The sequence below is a fragment of the Mobula hypostoma genome, chromosome 8 (assembly GCF_963921235.1).
Source record: "Mobula hypostoma chromosome 8, sMobHyp1.1, whole genome shotgun sequence".
Classification (NCBI taxonomy): Eukaryota; Metazoa; Chordata; class Chondrichthyes; order Myliobatiformes; family Myliobatidae; genus Mobula; species Mobula hypostoma.
The window spans coordinates 158,151,528-158,175,044 of NC_086104.1; the positions used below are offsets into that span (position 1 = coordinate 158,151,528).

General features: G+C 45.8%; 1 protein-coding gene across 5 annotated transcripts in view; it reads right to left on the reverse strand.

The window, feature by feature from the left end:
* LOC134351118 (serine/threonine-protein phosphatase 2B catalytic subunit gamma isoform-like) overlaps positions 1–23,517 on the reverse strand; it is a 94,606-nt gene that overhangs the window by 65,196 nt on the left and 5,893 nt on the right. For 4 of the 5 annotated variants that reach the window (XM_063057213.1, XM_063057210.1, XM_063057211.1 and 1 more), the window contains exons 2-6: positions 17,395–17,592; positions 16,519–16,643; positions 11,329–11,440; positions 7,858–8,003; positions 6,507–6,646 (exon numbers count right to left, since the gene is read on the reverse strand). In XM_063057213.1, the coding sequence (XP_062913283.1) occupies positions 6,507–6,646; positions 7,858–8,003; positions 11,329–11,440; positions 16,519–16,643; positions 17,395–17,592 (721 nt within the window). Of the gene's footprint in view, positions 1–6,506; positions 6,647–7,857; positions 8,004–11,328; positions 11,441–16,518; positions 16,644–17,241; positions 17,593–23,517 lie in introns of those variants that run through there. The other variant, XM_063057212.1, reaches the window with a different exon arrangement.

Consider the following 23,517-nt stretch of genomic DNA (forward strand, 5'->3'; position numbering starts at 1 on the left):
GTTCCCAACCTCCGGGCCGCGGACCGATACATCACTGCGAAGAATGCAGCGGTAGTCAGAACACACCCAGCACATCTTTAAGAAAAAAGCCGAAATAAACAAGCTAATTAATTAGGTGCTGCCCAGCACATAAACGTCGGCCCAGATCAGAGGCAATTGCCAATTGCGTCGCCTCTGATCTGGGCCGACATTTACGTGCCGGGCAGCACCTAATTAATTAGCTTGTTTATTTCAGCTTTTTTCTTAAAGATGTGCTGGGTGCGTTCCGGCCACTGCTGCACCGCTGCATTCTTCGCGGTGATGTATCGGCCCGCAGCCCGGAGGTTGGGAACCACTGTTATAATTGACTTATCACTATATTCATGTGAGGAAAATATGCGCTGTGTGTTTAATATTAAATTCGTTAGATAAACCCTTTTAGAAACAAAATTGAGTGTATTAGCCACTTATAAGTGACTTATAGTGACTTATCACCTATATTCCGGTCATGATTAACACCCCCACCCCCGGTCGGCCAGTCCACAAGAATATTGTCAATATTAAACCGGTCCGCGGTGCAAAAAAGGTTGGGGACCCCTGTCACAGACCATAAGGTAGCAGCGGCTATCTTAGTTTAACTGTATCTTGTTTCTTCTCCCAGAAGAAGATTTAAGAAATCCACAGAATAAACACAAGGGATTCTGCAGATGCTGGAAATCTTGAGCATCACACACACAGTGCTGGAAGAACTCAGCAGGTCAGGCAGCATCTATGGAGATGAATAAGCAATCAACATTTTGGGCTGAGACCCTTCATCAGGGTTGGAAAGGAAGAAGGAAGAAGCCAGAAAAAGGTGGGGGGTGGAAGGTGAAGGGACTTAGCTGCAACATCGACTGTTCATTCATTTCCATAGCTGCTGCCGACCTGCTGAGTTCCTCCAATATCTTGTGTGTGTGTGTGTTGCAGGTGACAGCTGAGACCAGGTGAGCAGGAAGGTGAGTGGGGTTCGAACTAACAAGCTGGAAAGTGATAGGTGGATAAGATCACGGACTGAGGAAGAAGGAATGTAATAGGAGAGGACAGTGGACCATGGAAGAAAGGGAAGGAGGATGGGAACCAGAGTGAGGTGATGGGCAGGTAAAAGGGGAACCAGAACAGAGAATGGAAAAGAGAGAAGGAAGGATGGGGAGGACACACAAGAAGTTGGAGAAATTATTGCTCATGTCATCAGGTTGGAGAGTGTGCAAGACAAGCTTTTCACCATGAGAAACCATGAGAAAGAAGCAGAATTAGGCTATCTAGCCCATCGAGTCTGCTCCATTACTTCATCATGGTTGATCTAATTTTCCACTCAGCTTCAATCTTCTGCCCTCTCCCTGTATCCCGTCATGCCCTGACCAATCAAGAATCCATCAAGTATAAATAAAGACTTGATCTCCACAGCCGCCTGCGGCAACAAATTTCACAGATTCATCACTCTCTGGCTAAAGAGGTTCGTCCTCATCTCCGGACACCCCGCATTTCTGAGGCTGTGTCCTCTGGTCCCAGACTCTCCCTCCACTGGAAACATCCTCTCCACTCTAACAAGGCCTTTCACCATTCAATAGGTTTCGAAGAGGTCACCCCTCATTCTTCTGAATCCCAGTGAGTACAGGCCCAGAGCCATCAAATGCTCTTCAGATGTCAAGTCATTCAATTTTGGAATAATTTTTGTGAACTTCCTTTGAACCCTCTCCAGTTTCAGCACATCCTTTCTAAGATAAGGGGCTCAAAACTGCTCACAATACTCCAAGTGAGGCCTCACCAGTGCGTTATCAAATTTCAACATTATATCCTTGTTTTTATATTCTAGTCCTCTTGAAATGAATGCTAACAATGCATTTGCCTTCCTCACCACAAACTCAATCTGAAAATTAACCTTTAGGGAATCTTGCACAAGGTCTCCCATGTCCCTTTGCATCTCAGTTTTTGTTATACTTTCCCTCTAATTAGAAAATAAACCCTTTCATTTCTTCTACCAAGGTGCATGACCATACACTTCCCAAGACTGTATTCTATCTGCCATTTCTTTGCCCATTCTCCTAATCTGTTTTAGTCTTTCTGTAGCCTCTCCACTTCCTCAGAACTACCTGCCCCCTACACCTATCTTCACATCATTTGCAAACTTTGCAACAAAGCCATCAATTCCATCATCTAAATATCGCTGATATGTAACGCGAAAAGAATAGGTCCCAACACAGTCCCCTGCGGAACACCACTAGTGACCGGCAGCCAACCAGAAAAAGCTCCCTTTATTCCCACTCTTTGCCTCCTGCCAATCAACCACTGCTGGAATCTTTCCTGCAATACCATGGGCTCGTAGCTTGTAAAGCTGCCCCATGTGTGGCACCTCGCCAAAGGCCTTCTCAATGAAACCTACCGAATACTGAAAGGACTAGATAGGGTGGATGTGGAGAGGATGTTTCCTATGGTGGGGATATCCAGAAATAGAGTGCAAAGCCTTAAAATTGAGGGGCGATCTTTTAGAACAGAGGTAAGGACTAATTTTTTTAGCCAGAGAGCAGTGAATCTGTGGAATACTCTGCCACAGACTGCATTGGAGGCCAAGTCTGTGGGTATATTTAAGGAGGAAGTTGATCGTTTTCAGATCAGTCAGGGCATCGGGGACATGGCGAGAAGGTAGGTGTATGGGGTTGAGTGGGATCTGGGATCAACTATAATGGAATGGCGGAGCAGGTTCGGTGGGCTGAATTGCATAATTCTGCTCCTATGCCTTATGGTCTTCTGAAAATCCAAGTTCACAGCATCAACTGATTCTCCTTTGACTATCCTGCTTATTATTTCTTCAAACAATTTCAACAGATTTGCCAGGCAAAGTTTTCCCTTGAGGAATTCAAGTCAAGTCAAGTCACTTTTTATTGTCATTTCGACCATAACTGCTAGTACAGTACACAGTAAAAATGAGACAACGTTTTTCAGGACCATGGTGCTACATGAACAATACAAAAACTACACTGAACTACATAAAACAACACAAAACTACACTAGACTACAGACCTACCCAGGACTGCATAAAGTGCACAAAACAGTGCAGGCATTACAATAAATAATAAACAAGACAATAGGCACAGTAGAGGGCAGTAGGTTGGTGTCAGTCCAGACTCTGGGTATTGAGGAGTCTGATGACTTTGGGGAAGAAACTGTTACATAGTCTGGTCGTGAGAGCCCGAATACTTCGGTGCCTTTTGCCAGATGGCAGGAGGGAGAAGAGTTTGTATGAGGGTTGCGTGGGGTCCTTCATAATGTTGTTTGCTTTACGGATACAGCGTGTGGTGTAAATGTCTGTAATGGCAGGAAGAGAGACCCCGATGATCTTCTCAGCTTTTTACCCTTGCAGTTCCTTAGCTCTATCCACAATGATTCAACACCTTCCGACCCTATGTCACCTCTTTCTAATGATTTGATTTCATTTTTTTACCAACAGAGCAACGCTGCCCCCTCTGCCTCGTTAACTGTCCTTTCAATACAATGTGTATCCCTGGACATTAAGCTCCCAGCTATAATCTTTCAGCCATGATTCATTGATGCCTGCATCATACATGCCAATCTGCAACTATGCTGCAGGTTCACTTACCTTATTCCATATAGTGTGCACATTCAATATAATACCTGCAGCCCTTTATTTACTCTTTTCAATTTTGCCACCTTTATGTTGCAACTCATCCTGTTAACTGCAAATTTGTCCTATCAGCAGGTTCTCCTCATTACAGGTTCACCTTCAACACTATTATTTGCCTTTCCTACAATACTTCTTGCATTGAAATATATGCAGCTTAGGAAACTGGTAAAACCATGTTCAACCTTTTGATTCCGAATTTTGTCCGAGGTCTTACCAACATCTGCCTCCACAACCTCTCCATTAACTGTTCTGGCCCTCTGTTTCTCATCCCCCTGCAACTCTAGTTTAAACCCACCGTGCAGCGTTAACAAACCTTCCCACTAGGATATTAGTCCCCCTCCAGTTCAGGTGCAAACCAGCCCTTCTCTAAGGGTTCCCTGGAAGAGAGTCCAATGATCCAAAAATCTGATACCCTCTCTCCTACACCAACTCCTTCGCCATGTATTAAATTGTATAATCTTCCTAGTTCTGGCCTCACTAGCATGTGGCATGGGTAGCAATCCTGAGATCACAACTCTGGAAGTCCTGCCCTTTAACTTAGCACCAACTTCCTGAACTCCTTATACAGGACCTCATCACTCAACCTACCCATGTCATTGGTATCCACATGGACCACGACTTCTGGCTGTTCACCCTCCCACTTAAGAATGCTGAGGACTCAGTCTGAGATATCCCGGATCCTGGTACCCGGGAGGCAACATACTATCCAGCAAGCCCATTCTCACCCACAGAACCTCCAGTTTAATCCTGAACTAATGAACCCCCTTTCAGCACAGGATGCCTCTTCTCCCCCACCCTATTTCCAAGTCACAGAGGGAGACTCAGTGCCAGAGCCCTGACAACTGTGACTTTCCTCTGTTAGGTTAACCCCCCGACAGTATCCAAACTGATATACCTGTTGTTGAGGGGGATGACCATAGGAGCATTCTGCACTGGCTCCCTAACCCCTTTCCCCTTCCTGACAGTCACCCGGTTTCCTGTGCCCTGCACATTAGATGGAACTACCTTTCTACATGTTCCATCTATCACCCCCTCAGCCTCCCAAACGATCCGGACTTTATCCCGTTCCAGCTCCAAATCCTTAATGTGGATTGTTAGAAGATGCTGCTGGATGCACTTCTCGCAGGTGTAGTCATCAGGGACACTGGAGGCCTCCCTGCCTTCCCACATCCTGCAAGAGGAGCATCTCTACTGTCTAAGCTGAGTGGATATAAAGAAGGGAAGGAAAAAAAACTTAACCTTGAGCTTTTCTTTCCTTTGCTTTCTCTGAATGAAGCCTCTCTTTGTGGAAGCCTTGAAGAGCTAAAGCCTCAAGATCACCATTCTGACTCTGTCCACTCAGACAACGGCCACTGCGACAATGACCACTGCGCTTTCCCCTGCCTTCCTTTAATATGCTCTTGCTAATCAGTCCTGGTATATGTGACAATAACAAGGCAACTCTAAATTCTTGTAGGAGGAGACTCCAGAACAAGTAGAACTATCTCCAGAATGTCAAAGAGCAAGCTGGGAAGGAGCCTCAGAAGAGCTATCATAGAGTCATCAGGATACTTAAGGAAAAGAGCACAAAGGCAAAAGGACTGGAATATTGTTTGCAGCAGAATACCGAAGTCAGGGAATCTGGAAGTCAAGGCCCGATGGTCAAGGTCCTTGGGTTGGAGTGTCCGAAAGTCGACAGTCAGGAGGACTGGAAACTGCTTGTCATGTTCAAGTTGAGTATACAAGAGAAAGAGAGAGAGACAAATACAGAAAAACAGAGGCAGAGAGACAGAGTGTGAATGGGAGAGAGACAGAGAATGTGAATGGGACAGAGAGTGTGAGTGGGAAGGAGGAAAGTGTTTGTTTTGCTGTTGTTTTGGTGTTGTTGTTGCTTATGTTATTCTGCTGAATATTGTTGGTGTGCTATACGGCATCAGAATCAGTGTTGACACTTGTGGGCTGCCCCTAACAAATCCTCTATAACTCCCTTTGCAACTGAATCCTTGACTTCTTCACTGGGACACCACAGTCAGTGAGCATTAGAAATAACATCTCCTTCTCACTTTCAATCAACACTGGTGCACCTCAAGGATGCATGCTTAGTCCACTGCTCTACTCTCTCTTCACCCACGATTGTGTGGCTAGGCAAGGTTCAAATGCCATCTATAAATTTGTGATGACACAACTATTGTTGCCAAAATTTCAGATGGTGATGAGGAGGCGTACAGGAGCAAGACAGATCTGCTATTTAAGTGGTGTCGCAGCAACAACCTTGCATTCAAAGTCAGTAAGGCCAAATTGTGGACTTGAGGAAGGGGAAGTCGAAGGAGCACACACACCAGTCTTCATCGAGGGATCAGAAATGGAAGGGGTGAACAGTTTCAAATTCCTGGGTGTCAACATCTGAGGATCTATACTGGGCCCAACATACCAATGCAATTACAAAGAAGACATGACAACGGCTATATTTCACTAGCAGTTTGAGATTTGGATGTCACCAAAGACATTTGCAAATTTCTACAGATGTTTTGCGGAGAGCAGTCTAACTGGTTGCATCATCGTCTGGTACAAAGGGGTCACTGCACAGGATTGCAAAAAGCTGCAGAAAGTTGCAAACTCAGCCAGCTCCACCATGGGCACTAGCCTCCCCAGCATCCAGGAGACCTTCAAAAGGCAATGCCTCAAAAAGGCAGCATCCATCATTAAGGACCCCCACCACCCAGAACAAGTACTCCTCTCATTGCCACCATCAGAGAGGAGGTACACACTCAATGTTTTAGGAACAGCCTTTCCCCCTTCTCTATCAGATTGGCCCCTATAACAGAGCAAAATCTGCCTTTCTTATCCCCTCTGTTTCTCTGGCACAGACCTGAAGAAGTAGGAGCAGCCTCGAACAGTGTTATGACTGAAGTGATCTGGTTTGTTCTCGCTGCCATAGTCCTCAGCTGGGTCCGACCACAGCAGATCACACATGGGACCAAAGGCTGGTGGCTCCTTAAACCTGTCTAACTAAAAGATGAAATGCAGCATTAGAAGAAAATGTGTTTGCAATGATTGAGTGTAGTTTCCAATATCAATGCCTCGCCAGCAATGAAGCTATCATCTGCCGTGCAGTCTCTGTGACAGTGTGGAAGCATACACACAATCTCATAAATTGGGATGCAAGAGATGTGGAGAAGTAGTGACCAATTGCCAGGAGGTGAATGCTGTGGATAATTGTGGAAACAGAGGAGGACTGGAGAACGGGATATTAGGATGGGCATGAAGCTTGCGATCCATCACCAGTTAATTCACAAAATGGAGACAGGAAGCTTCTGGTGATCTGAAGCCAAGGGAAGAGGATGGGGGTGGGCAAATAAAGGAAACACACTGCAGCCAGAACACAGTCAAAAAGATCCCGAGATCTTTACTTTGGGCCAATGGAGAGAGTTTGAATATATGGAGGAACATAAGGAATGCCAGGGACACAAAGGTGAAGACTCTCCATGTGTTTTGAGATCTGCAGGCTTGATGGACAGCATAATTGTACCTGATAACATCCTTTACAAGATGGAGCGCGACACATAGAAGCATAACATAAGAAGTAGGAGCAGGAGTGGGCCAACTGGCCCATTGAGCCTGCTCCTCCATTCAATAAGATCATGGCTGATCTTTTCCCCATAACCCTTAATTCCCCTACTATGCAAAAAGACACAGGGGAGTATAGGTAGTCTTGGTGTGGCAGCACTCCTCTCCGAGCCCACTCCAGCCCCTACCATCTCCCCTCCCTACTCTAGAGTGAAAGATATATGGGCCAGGGTTAGTAAACTGTGGACATGCTTTGTTGGCACCAGAAGTGTGGTGACACCTGTGAGCATATCACAAACAACAACGCAAATAACGACACATTTCACTATTTGTTTTGATGTAGATGTGGCAAATAAAGCTTATTTTTATATCTTTAAATCTTTACCCGATCTCTGTTTTCGCTCAGTTCACGCTCCTCCAGGCCCAAGTTCCACCCACCTCACTCTGCACCCAAAGGAACTCTCCCAATTCTCCAGGTCTCCCCCCACCACCTGGGATCTCTGGCTTACTGAGAAACCAAAAGTCGCTGATAACTGACAGAGTGAATCTGCTCCTCCCAAAGTGGGATGGAACTGGTGACCAAATTAAACTGCTTCCCTCTGACCTACTCCTTTTGGACAAACTATCCCAACTTCATGAGCATTTGTACTTACTCTCCTAATGTCATCTAGAGTGTGGACGTCAGGTGACAAGCCGCCGTGCAGGCAGAGGAACTGGTGATTTACCAGTGCGGCCAGAGGCAGACAGTCAAAAGCAACCATGCAGACATTGTAGAAGTGGTCTGAGTACTTGATTCTACCTGGAATGAGGATACGATAATGTAAGCAACATTAACACACCCTATCTACAATCCTCACAACCAAGAGATTATCCAAACTGATGACTCAGTACCCAATCAGACTCAGGTTCATTAGCACAGACGTAGATCATGAAATTTGTTGCTTTGAAGCAGCAATAGAGTGCTATGCGTCATAAAAAATACCATGTTACAATAAGAAATTACATACACATACAATAAATAAATGTAGTGCAAAAAGAGAGAAAAATAGTGAAGTAGTGTTCACAGGTTTATGGACGATTCAGAAATCCGATGGCAGAGAGGAAACAGCTGTTCTTAAAATGTTGCGTGCATCTTCAGGCTCCTGTATCTCCCTCCTTGATGGTAGTAATGGAAAGAGGGTATGCCTTGGATGGTGGGGGTCTTTAATAATGGATGCTGCCTGTTTGAGGCATTGCCCAAGATGGAGCCGGCTGAGTTCACAACAGTTTTATTCCAATCCTGTGCAGTGGCCCCTCCATGTCAAATGGTGATGCAGCCAGTTAGAATTCACCCCACGGTACATCTGTAGACATTTGCTAGTCTTCGGTGACATATCAGATCTCCTCAAACACCTAATAAAGTATAGCCACTGGCTGATCACTAGTTAAACTTTCAGACTTCACTTCACTCCCTGTCTCTTGCCGTCAGTGGAGTCTCATGGCTTTGTTAATCGCTTGAGTGAACTGTTTGTTTTACATGGGCATTCTCCATCTCACAGGACTCCAGCACTTGGCTGAGCAAATTCAACAAATCTTCACTAATTCCCGAAATCAAAAGATTAAAATTACATTTTTTCACTCTGGCTCTTCATTCTGCCCTGCTCCAGTTATCCCCCACACTCAAACTCCACTGCACTGAAGCTGAAGACTACTCATTTGCATCCTGTTAGTCTGTGCTCACAGATTTACACCAGGTTGAATAAACTCTTAATTTTACAGCTCCCATCCTTTGGTTCATATTCCTTCAAGTAAGTTTTTTCCCCCACACAGAGTGGTGGGTGTGTGGAACGCACTGCCCCTGAGTGGTGGTAGAGCCGGATACATTTGGGACATTTAATAAACTCTTGGATAGGGACATGGAGGAAAGAAAAATGGAACAGTATGTGGGAGGAAAGAGTTAGATTGATCATGGAGTAGGTTAAGAAGTTGGCACAAGGTTGTGGGGTGAAAGGCCTGTACTGCGCTGCAACGTTTGATGTTTTATTTGTTCTGCTTCAAGGGCTCAGAGTTTAAACCTTTCTTATAATGCTCCTGCACAATGACCTGGGGGTTGTCTTTACTGCACTAAACAAGTTCCTTGAAACCAGCCCAGAAGGGTACATCTGGACAAGTCGTACACTGCTATCTTCAACAAAAACTCTTCATAATTGAGAAGGTGTTAGTAAAACCGTATTACAATCCATTTTAAGCATTAGGGACACTGTGCTTAGCAGCAAAGGAGATTCTTTTGATCTTAGTAACCCATTTGCTACAGGAGAAACTAAAAATAGCAGATGAAAATTACTAATCTCCTATAAAAGTCCACCAGGGAACCTGGACTCATTCTGCACGTATTTCACATCCCTCCTAGAACAAATACCCAATCAGGGCCAGAGTGGTGGTAACTCACAGATATACACGTTCACTCTGTTCCTGCAGCTCCACGCAGAACAGCAGAGGATAGTACAGGCCCTTTGGCCCACAATGCTGTGCCTACCTGTTAACTTACTTTAAAATAAACCTAACCCAGAGATCCCCAACCTCAGGTCCACGGACCTTTCAGTTAATGGTAAGGCTCCATGGCAGGGGTTAGGAACCCCTGATTTAACCCTTCCCTCCCACACAGCCCTCCATTTTTCTGTCATCCATCTGCCTATTTAAAAATGTCCTTACTGTATCTGCCTGTACCACCACCCCAGCAGTATATTTCACATGCCCACCATTCCCTGTGTAAAAAAAACACCTCTGACATCCCCCTTCCTTTACTTCTTTCTAATCACCTTAAAATTATGCCCCCTCATATTAGCCATTTCAGCTGTGGGGGGAAAAGACTCCGGCTGTCCACTTGATCTTTAAATACAAGAGATTCAGTCCTGATGATGGGTCTTGGCCTGAAACATCCACTCTTTATTCCTCTCCGTAGATGCTGCCTGACCTGCTGAGTTTCTCCAGCATTTTATATGTACCACTCTATCTATATCTCTTATCATCTTGTACATCTCGATCAAGCTCTTCAGTTGCTTGGTTTCCTATCTCAGCGGCTCCTGATCCAATCTCTGCTAGGCTGTACAGTTCTGCTGGGGTAAGTGGGAAAAGAGGAAGTTTGCCATGGGCAGAAGGTGCTTTGGGGCAAGGGAGGGTTCAATAAAGGGTGATCTGTGAGGAAATGAAGAAGGTGGGTAATTATGAAGGTTGAATACATTTTCTGGGAGCTATGGTTAGCTAAAGGGGTCAGTATGTCTAGGAGGAGACTGTAACAAGAGTTTTCCCACCATACAGCAATGTGTGCAGTTTGCTTTAACAGAGGTCCTGACAGCGTAGTATATGGTTATGTGTAACAATAGCTTTATTCATTGTATGTATGTACGTATTTATTTATTTAGAGTTACCAAGTCCCACACTGTAAGCTACAACACTCAGTCTATGACCACATGCATTTCTGTCAGGTTCTTTTCCTTTGTGCCACAGACAAATGATGACACTGAACAGAAGTTTGGATGAGAGGGGTAAGGAAGGCTATGGTCCAGGTGCAGATAGATGAAACGAGGCGGAAGACAAGGCTGGCACAGACTAGATGGGCCAAAGAGCATGTTTCAGTGCTCCATGACTTTATGACAAATGGATTTGTATCTCAAGTCAATCACTGGACATTCCACGCCAGGACAAATGGACTCAAAAACAGTTATATTCCCCAAGCTGTCAGGCTAATCGACATCTCTACCCATTAACCCACCCGACCCCCAACAATCACCACATACATATCACTTAGCGTCACTTTACGGAAATACAATCGGTCTATGTATGTTAACAGTAACTTGTACAGTGCGTTTTATAGGATTGCTTTTATATTTATATTTATTGTTTTTAGTGCATTTTTTATGCTTATTGTGTTTTTTTAAGCTGCAGCAGATCCAGAGTAACAATCATTTTGCTCTCCTTTTCACTTGTGTACTGAAGATTGACAATAAACAATCTTGAACTTGAATTCAGGCTAGGTACAGGCCTGGCCTGGACAAGGTTCAAAGTATATTTATTATCAAAGTATGTGAACCATATACAATCTTGAGTTTCATCTTCTTGCAGACAGCCACATTAAATATACTCACATTCTTGCCTGAACGTGAAGTACTCAGTGAGGTGTCTACACTCGTGGTTTCCCCGGAGCAGGAATAATGTGCTTGCATGGTGAATCTTCAGCACCCAGAGAAGCAGCACACACTAGGAAAAACGAATCAGGCAGAAATATCTGAACGTGTAAGCACTGGTGGAATACTGGTTTCAAGAGTGGAAGGTAAGAGTAACCAGGTAAACATGTTAACATATAGCTAGCTAAACAATGCCAACATGAGGGTGCTATCATCAGAGGTATAAGAAGTAACAGTGAGCAACGTGGGATTACAGACAGTGGGAAAGGACTAGTATAGTATCAGTAGAGAAAGGAATAAAGGAAAATGGGGTGAAGGGATTACTAAGTGATAGCATGAGGAATTAACATCAGTAGAAATACAATCAGTAACATGGGATGCTGGTGAAGAGGGTTACTGGGTGATCGTGAGATTGAACTGGAATAGCAGCATGGAATGGTAGTGTAATGGTTAACACAATTGCTTTACAGTGCCAATGATCACAAATCAGAGTTCAATGCCCACCAACAACTGTAAGGAGTTTGTAGGTTCTCCCCGTGACTGCGTGAGTTTCCTCTGGGTGCTCCAGTTTCCTACCACACTCTAAAGACCTATGAGTTAGGGTTTGTAAGCTGTGTGCATGCTATGTTGGCACCGGAACTATGGCACAAGCAATGTATTTCATTATATGTAGCAATGTGCATGTGACAAATAAAGCTAATCCTTAAAATAAAACATTCCCTCAATGTCAGCAAAACAAGAGCTGGTCATTGACTCCAGAAGTTGGGTGGGGGGGGGGCAGAGAGCAGTGCACATGCTCCTGTCTACATCAATGGTACTGAGGTTGAGAGGGTAGACAGTTTCAAGTTTTAATAGCCCGTCTTTAGTCCAACCACATATATACCATTGTTAAGAAAGCTTACAAATTCCTCGATTCCTCTATATGCTAAAGAAGTTTGGCATGCCCTTTCTGACCCTCGCCAATTGTTATTGATGCACCACAGAAAGTGCCCTATTCGATACAAGGCATGTTTTTCACCATGACGGTAATACCTTAGCAAGAGTAAAGTGAAGGAGATAAAAGAGTGAGAGGGATAACTCAATGACAGAGCAAGAGAGCTGGAAAAATTCCCTCTCTGAGCATGTCACCAATTCCCATTGAATCGGAGGGGCAAAGCAAAGTTATGATGGCGCAAAATGGCGACTCTCTTGCTTGCAACTTCGGAAACAGCTCTATTTCTACCTTTGATATCTCTTTTTTGCCTTTTCAATGTTCTTTTGAAGACCTTGACTTGGAGTTGCACTACGACTTTGGTTCTTTGCTGGAATGGGACCCGCTCTCAGGGCCTCATGACCAGGCGCTTTTTGATATCCATAGGATAAGGCCAGGATGCGGCCTTCAGGGTGCTGGATTTTCGTGGCTGTAGAGACAGGCTGATTCTAGGCTGGTGCCACTGACTGAGGTGTCGTGGGAGAACACGAAACATCGGGAGCACCGGGTTAGCTGCCGTGGGTTGTGCGTCCAGAGACCTGAGCCTTTCTGGGGTCGACTCTCTAGGCGCAGAGCTTGAAAAAGCAACGCAACAGACTTTTAACATCATAAATCAGCAAGTTGTTTGTTATGTCTACCCTCTCACTGTGAAACGGGGACACCTCTTTTTCCTTTATTATGGAGAGAGAGAGCCTGTGGTATGTCGAATTACCAGGTGAATGAGTAGTCTTTGGGGCACTGCAAGTCTGTGTCTTTATTGATGCTTTGCTGCACGCTTGACTGCTGGTGGAGGGCGCCAATGTTTTTTTGCTGGTGGGGGAGGTCAATGCCTTGCTGCTTCTTGAAGTCAAGTCAAGTCACTTTTTAATTGTCATTTCGACCATAACTGCTGGTACAGTACACAGTAAAAACGAGACATTTTTCAGGACCATGGTGCTACATGAAACAGTACAAAAATTACACTGAACTAGGTAAAACAACACAAAAACTACACTAGACTACAGACATACCCAGGACTGCATAAAGTGCACAAAACAGTGCAGGCATTACAATAAATAATAAACAAGACAATAGGGACAGTAGAGGGCAGTAGGTTGGTGTCAGTCCAGCCTCTGGGCATTGAGGAGTCTGATGGCCTGGGGGAAGAAATTGTTACATAGTCTGGTCGTGAGAACCCGAATGCTTCGGTGCCTTTTGCCAGATGGCAGGAGGGAGAAGAGTTTGTATAAGGGGTGCATGGGGTCTTTCATAATGCTGTTTGCTTTACGGACGCAGCGTGTGGTGTACATGTCTGTAATGGCGGGAAGAGAGACCCTGATGACCTTCTCAGCTGACCTCACTATCCGCTGCAGAGTCTTGCGATCCAAGATGGTGCCACTTCCGATCCAGGCAGTGATGCAGCTGGTCAGGATGCTCTCAATACAACATCTGTAGAATGTGGTCAGGAAGGGAGGGGGGTGGGAGATGGACTTTCCTCAGCCTTCGCAGAAAGTAGAGACGCTGCTGGGCTTTCTTTGCTATGGAGCTGGTGTTGAGAGACCAGGTGAGATTCTCCGCCAGGTGAACCCCAATAAATTTGGTGCTCTTAACGATCTCTACCGAGGAGTCGTCAATGTTCAGCAGAGAGTGGTCGCTCCGTGTCCTCCTGAAGTCAACAACCATCTCTTTTGTTTTGTTCATATTCAGAGACAGGTTGTTGGCTCTGCACCAGTCCATTAGCTGCTGCACCTCCTCTCTGTACGCTGACTCATCGTTCTTGCTGATGAGACCCACCACGGTTGTGTCATCGGCGAACTTGATGATGTGGTTCAAGCTGTGTGTTGCAGCACAGTCGTGGGTCAGCAGAGTGAACAGCAGTGGACTGAGCACACAGCCCTGGGGGGCCCCTGTGCTCAGTGGGACGATGTTGGAGATGCTGCTTCCAATCCGGACTGACTGAGGTCTCCCAGTCAGGAAGTCTAGGATCCAGTTGCAGAGGGAGGTGTTTAGGCCCAGTAGGCTCAGCTTTCCAATCAGTTTCTGAGGAATGATTGTGTTGAATGCTGAACTGAAGTCTATGAACAGCATTCGAATGTACGTGTCTTTTTTGTCCAGGTGGGTTACGGCCAGGTTGGGGGTGATGGCAATGGCGTCGTCTGTTGAACAGTTGGGATGGTATGCGAACTGCAGGGGTCCAGTGAGGGGGGCAGCAGGGTCTTGATGTGCCTCATGACGAGCCTCTCGAAACACTTCATGATGATGGATGTGAGTGTGACGGGAGTAGTCGTTGAGGCAGGACACTGAAGACTTCTTCGGCATGGGGACGATGGTGGCGGCCTTGAAGCACGTAGGAACGACGGCGCTGCTCAGGGAGATATTAAACATGTCAGTGAGAATCTCTGCTAGCTGGTCTGCACATCCTCTAAGCACTCTGCCAGGAATATTGTCTGGTCCAGCAGCCTTTTGTGGGTTGACCCTGCACAGGGTTCTCCTCACATCAGCCACGGTAAGACACAGCACCTGGTCATTTGGAGGAGGGGTGGTCTTCCTCGCCGCCACATCACTTTCCGCCTCAAAACGGGCGTAGAGGTTGTTCAATGCATCTGGGAGGGAGGCATCACCAGCACAGGCAGGTGGTGTTGTCTTGTAGTTGGTGATGTCCTGAATGCCCTTCCACATGCGCCGCGTGTCGCCGCTGTCCTGGAAGTGGCTGTGGATTCGCTGGGTGTGTGCACGCTTTTCCTCTCTGATGGCTTGGGAAAGTTTGGCCCTCACTGTTGTTAGGGCTGCCTTGTCACCTGCTCTGAAGGCGGAGTCACGGGTCCTCAGCAGCGCACGCACCTCAGCGGTCATCCATGGCTTCTGGTTAGCGCATGTAGTACTGGTCTTGGCCACAGTGACGTCATCGATGCACTTGCTGATGTAGCTAGTCACTGATGCCATGTACTCCTCTAAGTTGGTAGAGTTGCCATTGGTTGCAGCCTCCCTGAACATGCGCATGGAAGGGGCGAGCTGGGGCTGGCTTTGGGGTTCTAACATTTAATTGTCATTCATTCTTTAGGGCACTCCTCTTTTCGTGGATGTTTGCGAAGATGTTTGTATACATTTCTCTGACATTAAATGCATCTATTGAATCTACCTCCACAAGCTTTTACACATACATGAAATGGTACATGACTATAGTGGTTCTGAAAACAATGGCTACTAAGTTCTCCATGCCCTTTGTGTGCACAGGATTGCAAGTTCCAGATTTGTCCTGGTTGGCTTTGTTTTGGGTTTCACATCCACAGATCCCTCAAGGCTGCCATGCAAGTTGATAGGGTAGTTTAGAAGGCCTATGGTGTGTTGGCCTTTATTAGTTGGGGGGTAGGGTTTAAGAGCCACAAGGTGATGTTACAAATCTATTAAACCCTGGTTAGACCACAGTTGGAATATTGTGTTCAGTTCTGATCACCTTATTAAAGGAAGGATGTGGAAGCTTTAGGGAAGGTGAAGAGGAGATTTACTAGGATGCCAACTGGATTAGAGAACATGTCTTATGAGGATAGGTTGAGTAAGTTAGGGCTTTTCTCTTTGGAGAGGAGGAGGATGAGAGATGACTTGATTGAAGTGTACAAAATGGTGAGGCACAGATCAAGTGGACAGAAACGGCTAATATGAGGAGGCATACTTTTAAGGTAACTGGAGAAAGCATAGAGAAGATGTCAGAGGTAGGTGTTTAGAACATTCTGTCAGGGATGGTGATAGAAAGGGATACATTAGGGACATTAAAGAGACTTTTAAGACTCTGACATGGACTGTCCCAAGCCTGGCAGAGAAAGGAGGAGAATTAGGCAAGGGGCTACTAATCCCATCCCAAAAAAACCCTGTACTACAGAAACGCAACAGACCTCCAAAGACCTCATCCCTGGGAGAGGAAGGCTTGTTGCCTGGAAGACATGACGTCACGTTGTGAAAGCAGAAGCTGTAGGGCCGATCAACCTTCAGCCCAGGACAGAGGACTCTAGCGAGCTGCTATTAGCAGCCTATGCCTCAGGTGAAGTGATGAAAAGAGGAAGAGGAAGAGAAAGAAACGCTTAGGCACACGGATGAAAGAAGAAAGGTGGGCTACGTGGGAAGGAAGGGTTAATTTGATCTTAGAGTAAGTTAAAACTTTGGCACAAGATGGACTGAAAGGCCTGTACTGCATTGTACTATCTCACCTCAATGCTGAAATAGCCCCGATCCACATAATCTCCAAGGAATAGATACTTTGTGTTGCTGGGTTCTCCACCAATTTCAAACAGCTTCATCAAGTCAAAGAATTGACCATGAATGTCACCACAGACTGAAGGAAAGAGAGAGAAGGGCAAGTCAGAGTTAGCACACAGACCCTAGGCCAGCTTGAGTATATAGACAGTCAAAGTTTTCTGCAGAGGAAAAGAGAGGAGTGAAGAAATGGGATATGGTAGGGGAGGGTAAAGTATGCAGGAGTGATATGTACATAGTGAGAAGCTATCTGCCTGTAAAGGATGGAGGGGGGAAGTTTGTAAGTTGTGGGCATGCTATGTTGGTACCGGAAGCATGGTGACACTTACGGCTGCCCCCAGCACATTCTCGGACTGTGTCGGTTATTGACACAAACAACACATTTCATTGTATATTCAATCTACAGTGATGAGGTGCAAGATGGTGAGATGTGTCCGATAACGACACGAGGTGATGAGATGGGAAGGATTTGAAGTGAGGTTATGTGATGAAGCGGGGGTGGTGAGGTAAATGGCTGATGAGATCAGTACGACATGGTGAGGGGCTGACAAAGACAAAAAGGCAGGGGATCAGGGGTGGAGGAGGTTCAGAAGGCAGGAGCAGCAAGGCTCGCCATTGGCAAAGCGGGAGGGAAGAATCAGTGAGGTGGGGTTTGGTGAGGCAGCAATATTTCTTACCTCTTGCTTTGTCAACCCACATGCCTTTGGACAGATGTTGGTAAAATAAGGCTAGTGAGGAGGAGCGTGCAGTGTAGTGAAGGGAGGGGCGGAGAGCTGTGGGGTGAGGCATGAGGATGGCGAAGTCTCAAGCTGGAGGTTGGTGTCGCGCACCTGTCACGGGTGCTTCCACCTCGATGAGAGTCCTCTCTTTCCGAAAGAACTCAGCTCCATCTTCGATGATCTTGATGGCAGCTTCTTCCTCTATCCGTCCTTCTTTAATGAAATGTGCCTTGAGAACATCAACCCTGGGTTTATCCTCAAAGTAAATATCCTGCATGGTCAAGCGGCGAGCTGGTGGCAAGGGAACATCTGAAAGAGGGTAAGAGCAGATCTTTACCAGTGAGATAAGACCATAAGAAATAGGAGCACAATTAAGCTATTTGGCCCATCGAGTCTGCAGTGCCATTCCATCATGGCTGATTTATTTTCCCTCTCAAGCCCAGTCTCCTGCCTCTTCCCCACAAACTTTGATGCCATCACCAGTCAAGATCATTTTACTCTGGACACTAGCCCAAGGTAGTTAGGCACGCAGTTTTACATTTATAATGGCAATCTATTTCCCAAGATTGTCTAAACACTTCTCAGACAACCAGCTGGGGGCAGCATTGCAGCAGAACAGCTAGCGTTACACTTTTCAGAGCCAGCAATCAGGATCCTGCTGCTGTCTGTAAGGAGTTTGTATGCTCTCCCCGTGACTGTGTGGGTCCCTCCAGGTGTTCCGGTTTCCTCCCACATTCCAAAAGCATACAGGTTATGGTTAGTAAGTTATGGGCATGCAATGTTGGTGTTAGAACTGTGGTGACACTTATCAGCTGTCCCAGCACATCCTCAGACTCTGTTGGCCATTGACACAAACTACACATTTCACTGTATGTTTTGATGCACATGTGACAAATAAAGTTAATCTTTAATCTTTACTTTGGATTATACTGTCATAATGTAGAAAACTGAGCAGACAAGCAATCATGTGATAATAGCCATTGGCACACCACAGGGATGTGTGCTTAGCCCACTGCGCTACTCTCTCTATAACCAAGACTGTGTGGCTAGGCATTGCTCAAATGCCATATATAAATATGCTAATGCTGACAGAATCTCAGATGGTGATGAAAGGGCATACAAAAGCAAAATATACCAGCTAGCTAAGTGGTGTCACAGCAATAACCTTGTATTCAATGTCAGTAAGACCGAAGAGCTGATGGTGGACTTCAGAAAGGGTAAGATGAGGGGAAACACACCAATCCTTACAGAGGGATCAGAAGTGTTGGGGCATCGCTCTGCTGCTGGAGAGTGAAAGGCCTGTTACTGTGCCCAGAGAATGTTACCCAGGTTTGTGTTTTGCATATGGACTTGGACTACAGACTTTTTTTTCCAGTCTTACAGATTTTTATATTCTGTATTTTTCACCTGATCTTTCTCATTTTTTGTGTGTTGGGAAGGGGGATTTCAGGGTCGATCTGCCTATTCCATTTTTGTTTATTGTTTTGTGCGGGGAGGACGGATTTGAGGGTTGATAATCGTGCCGCCATCATTTCCTTTCTTGGCTTTGTGGCAATATGGAGTTGTATACTTTGCTAATAAATGGACCTTTGAAGTGGAGAGAGTGAGACAAATTTCTGGATGTTAATATCCCTAAGGGTCTAACCTGGTCCCAACATATTGATGCAGCTATAAGGAAGGCAAGACAGCAACAATATTTCATTAGGTGTTTGAGGAGATTTTGAATGTCACCTAAAACATTGAAGAATTTCTACAGATGTACCATACAGAGCATTCAGACTGGCTGCCTCACTGTCCGGAGTGGGGGACTGCTGCACAGAATCAACCTAAGTTGCAGAGTACTGCAAGATCAGTCAGCTCCATCATGGGTACAAGCTTCTGTAGTATCCAAGACATCTTCAAGGAGCAGTGCCCCAAAAATGCAGCATCCAGAATTAAGGACCCCCACCACCCAGGACATGCTCTCTTCTCATTGTTACCATCAGGAAGGAGGTACAAGAACCAGAAGAAGCACACTCAGTGATTCAGGAACAGCTTCTTCTCCTCTGCCAACCGATTTCTGGATCGTTGAACCCATGAACACTACTATTTCACTACATTTTTTATTTTTTTTTGCACTACTTATTTATTTTAGCTATTTGGTATACATTTTTTTAGATTAGATTATGAGGACAGTCAGTCCTTGTTTATTGTCATTTAGAAATGCATGCATTAAAAATGATACAATGTTCCTCCAGTATGATATCACAGAAACACAAGACAGACCAAGACTAAAACTGACAAAAACCACATACTTATAACATATAGTTACAACAGTGCAAAGCAATACCGTAATTTGATAAAAGCAGACCATGGGCATGGTAAAAAAAAAGTCTCAAAGTCCCGATAGCCCCAACATCTCATGCAGATGGTAGAAGGGAGAAACTCTCCCTGCCATGAGTTTCCAGCGCCGCAAACTTGCCGATGCAGCATCCTGGAAGCACCCAACCACAGTCCGACTCTGAGTCCGTCCGAAAACTTCGAGCCTCCGAACAGACCTCCGACACCGAGCACCATCTCAGCCGAGGGCTTCGACCCCAGCCCCAGCCGCCAAGCAACAGGCAAAGCCGAGGACTCGGGGCCTTCCCCTCCGGAGATTTCGGATCACACAGTAGCGGCAGCAGCGAAGCAGGTGTTTCAGAAGTTTCACCAGATGTTCCTCCATCCTCTCACGTCTGCCTCCAACAAATCAGAATTGTGCACGGCATCCTGCTTGACAGATTACAGATATTCATCACCGGAGAGGACGCGCATGCTACGTCGCGCTGCCATCTTCTCTTCCCGCCTATTCTTACCGTAATTCACAGTTCTTTTAAAATATTATCATTTATTGCATTGTACTGCTGCTGCAAAGTTAACAAATTTCATGACATATGACAGTGACATTAAACCTGATTCTGATAGGCTTGTGATCTTGGTGATTCAATGCTACTAGGACACTGATGAGATCTATTCACTGTTCTTTTTGGGTGCACTAGGCTCCTCTGTGAGACAGGAGACAACATCTTGTTTCAGCATGTCACTGAAGAGCCGAAAAATCAACATTGAGTTTATCATCCTACGGGCTGGCTGGTGGCGCAATGGCATCAGTGCCGGACTCTGGAGCAAAGGCTCCCGAGTTCGAATCCAAGTCGGCACTTATCCCTGTAAGCGTAAGTGCTACACCTGTCCCAACACCTCCTCTCTTGCCACCATTCAGGGCCCCAAACAGTCCTTCCAGGTGAGGCAACATTTCACTTGTGAGTCTGTTGGGGTCATCTATTGCATCCGGTGCTGCCGGTGCGGCCTCCTCTACATCGGTGAAACCCGACGCAGATTGGGGGACCGCTTCGTCGAGCACCTCCGCTCCATCCACCACAACAGACAGGATCTCCCGGTTGCCACCTACTTCAACTCTGCTTCCCACTCCCATTCAGATATGTCCACACATGGCCTCTTCTACTGCCATGATGAGGCTAAACTCAGGTTGGAGGAGCAACACCTCATATATCGTCTAGGTAGTCTGCAGCCCCTTGGTATGAACATTGAATTCTCCAACTTCTGGTAATTCCCTCCCCCTCCCTTCCTCTATCCCTGTCACTCTGCCCCCTCCCCCAGCTGCCTATCACCTCCCTCATGGTTCTGCCTCCTTCTACTACCCATTGTGTTTTCCCCTATTCCTTCTTCACCTTTCCTGCCTATCACCTCCCTGCTTCCCCTCCCCCACCCCTTTATCTTTCCCCTTACTGGTTTTTCACCTGGTACCTACCAGCCTTCTCCTTCCCTCCTTCCCCCCCTCCCCCCACCTTCTTTATAGGGCCTCTGCCCCCTCCCTCTTCAGTCCTGACGAAGGGTTCCGGCCTGAAACGTCAACTCATCGTTTACACAGATGCTGCCCGACCTACTGGGTTCCTCCAGCGTGTTGTGAGAATAATAGGATGTCCCTTTAGAATAGATGAAAAGGAATTTCTTTAGTCAAAGGGTGGTTAATTTGTGGAATTCATTGCCACAGATAGCTGTGAAGGTCAAGTCATTGGGTATATTTAAAGCAGAGGTTGATAGATTCTTGATTAGTCAGGGCATCAAAGAATACAGAAGGTGGCAGGAAAATGAAGTTGAGAGGGATAATAAATCAACCGTGATTAAATGGCGGAAGACAAAATGGTCTGAATGGCCTAATTCTGCCCCGATGCCCTTTGGACTTATAGCGCCTGTACAGCTATTTTTGAAATCAAAGACCCTTTATGCTTGGCCTCCTCAATCTCCTGGTCCTTCCTCACTAAAAGAATCCTGTTTTTGTTGCGGTCAAGTCTCTTCACCGTCCCGAACATGATGAACCTCAGGAATGCAGGAACGAGGGAGCTAGATAAGGTAAATAGTCACAGTCTTTCTTCCCAGGGCAAACTAGAGGACATAGAGAATGGTTTAAAGGGAACAATAAGGGGCAGATTTTTCACAGAGGGAGTGGTGATATTGATTAGTTTTATTTGTCACATATTTATCGAAACATACAGTGAAATACACATTCTACATCTGAAATGTCCGTTTGCTCAGAAAATGACAGTATGTGAATCTGGAACATTGCTATGCTATACCTATCTATTCATCTCCTCCCTCACCTCCACTCAGGGCCCAAAGGGTCCTTCCAGGTGAGGCAACATTTCACCTGCCCATCTATTAGGGTTGCCTATTGTATCAAATACTCCCAATACGACCTGGTGAGACCCAACATAAATTGAGCACCTCCGGTCCATCCGCCAAAAGTGGAATTTCCTATTGGCTGAAGATTTTAATTCCTATTCCGACATGTTGATCCATTGCCTCCTCTTTTGTCACGATGAGGTGACTCTCAGGGTGGAGGAAGAACACCTTGTATTCCATCCAGGTAGCCTACAACCTGATGGCATGAAGATCAATTTCTCCTCCTGGTTTCTTTTTCCCTCCCCCTATCCTCTTATTCCCCCTCTGGCCTCGTATCTCTCTCCTCACCTGCCTATCACTGCCCCCTGGTGCCCCGCCTTCTTCCCTTTCTCCCATGGTCCACCCTTCTTTCCCACCCATCTGGCGTCACCTATCACCTTCTAGCTTGTCCTCCTTCCCCTGTCTCTACCTTTTTATTCTGGCATCTTCCCCCATCCTTTCCAGTCTTGCCTTGAAATGACAACTTTCTTTATTCATTTCCATAGACGCTGCCTGACCTGAGTTCCTCCAACATTTGGTGTGTTACTCTGCATTTCCAGCATCTGCAGAATCTCTTGTGTTACCATGAGATCTCATTATTATCACTCTGATGTTGACTCTCACAAGGTCTTCTTCCGTGCATTTTATCAGAGGGAAGAATCCAATAGATTTGGCTTTCTGGACTTCCTTGCTATTCCCTCCCTGGCAGGGTAGTCCAATGGTATTGAAGTCACCCAGGAGAATCGGTACATTTCCCTCTAAGGAGCCGACCAGATTTCCTGAAGGCTGATGAAGAACTCTTCAGTCCCATACGGGCTCATGACCATTGCTGTTTCTTCTTTTTCTTAGCCCATCACCTCTACTGGCATAGGCCGTCAAAAACAAATCACCTGAGTCCTCTATCCTAGGGCAGTCTTTCAAATTGCCCTAAGGTGTGGCCCACCTTTGAAAATCCTTCCTTTCCCAGGGTGAGGACTTTGGAGGTTCTGTTGGCATTTCTGTACCTCTTCCTTTTGCCGCCAGGTGCTGGATCCATGTTAAAGCTAAAGGGGCATAGAATGTTTGCTTACCCCACTGGCGAAAAGAGCTGACACCCAGACTAGGTCATCCATGATGGCTAAACCAACCCTTAAAGACAACATTCCTCATAAAACTTGCCTAGCTAGGTTGTGGGATGTACATCCCTCAATACTTTAAGCTGTCTCTGTCTTGCCCTTAGTCTCACCAAAGGCAGTGATGTTGAGTCTTGTTGGGTTCAGGTTATGTAACCAGGATCCCTACTGTAGTGATCTTAAAGGAAGAGGAGGAAAGAGCCACAATCATAGAAAATGAGCAGAGTGACAGTACGATACAACAGGCACAAGGGTGAGAACTCACAGGTTCAAAGTTCAAAGTAAATTTATTATCAAAGTATGTATATGTTACCATATACTACCCAGAGGTTCATTTTCTTCCAGGTATTTACAGAAAACACAATAAAATTTACAAAAAACTATGCAAAAATATTGGGTGGTGTGGTGGAGATATGTCTCTACT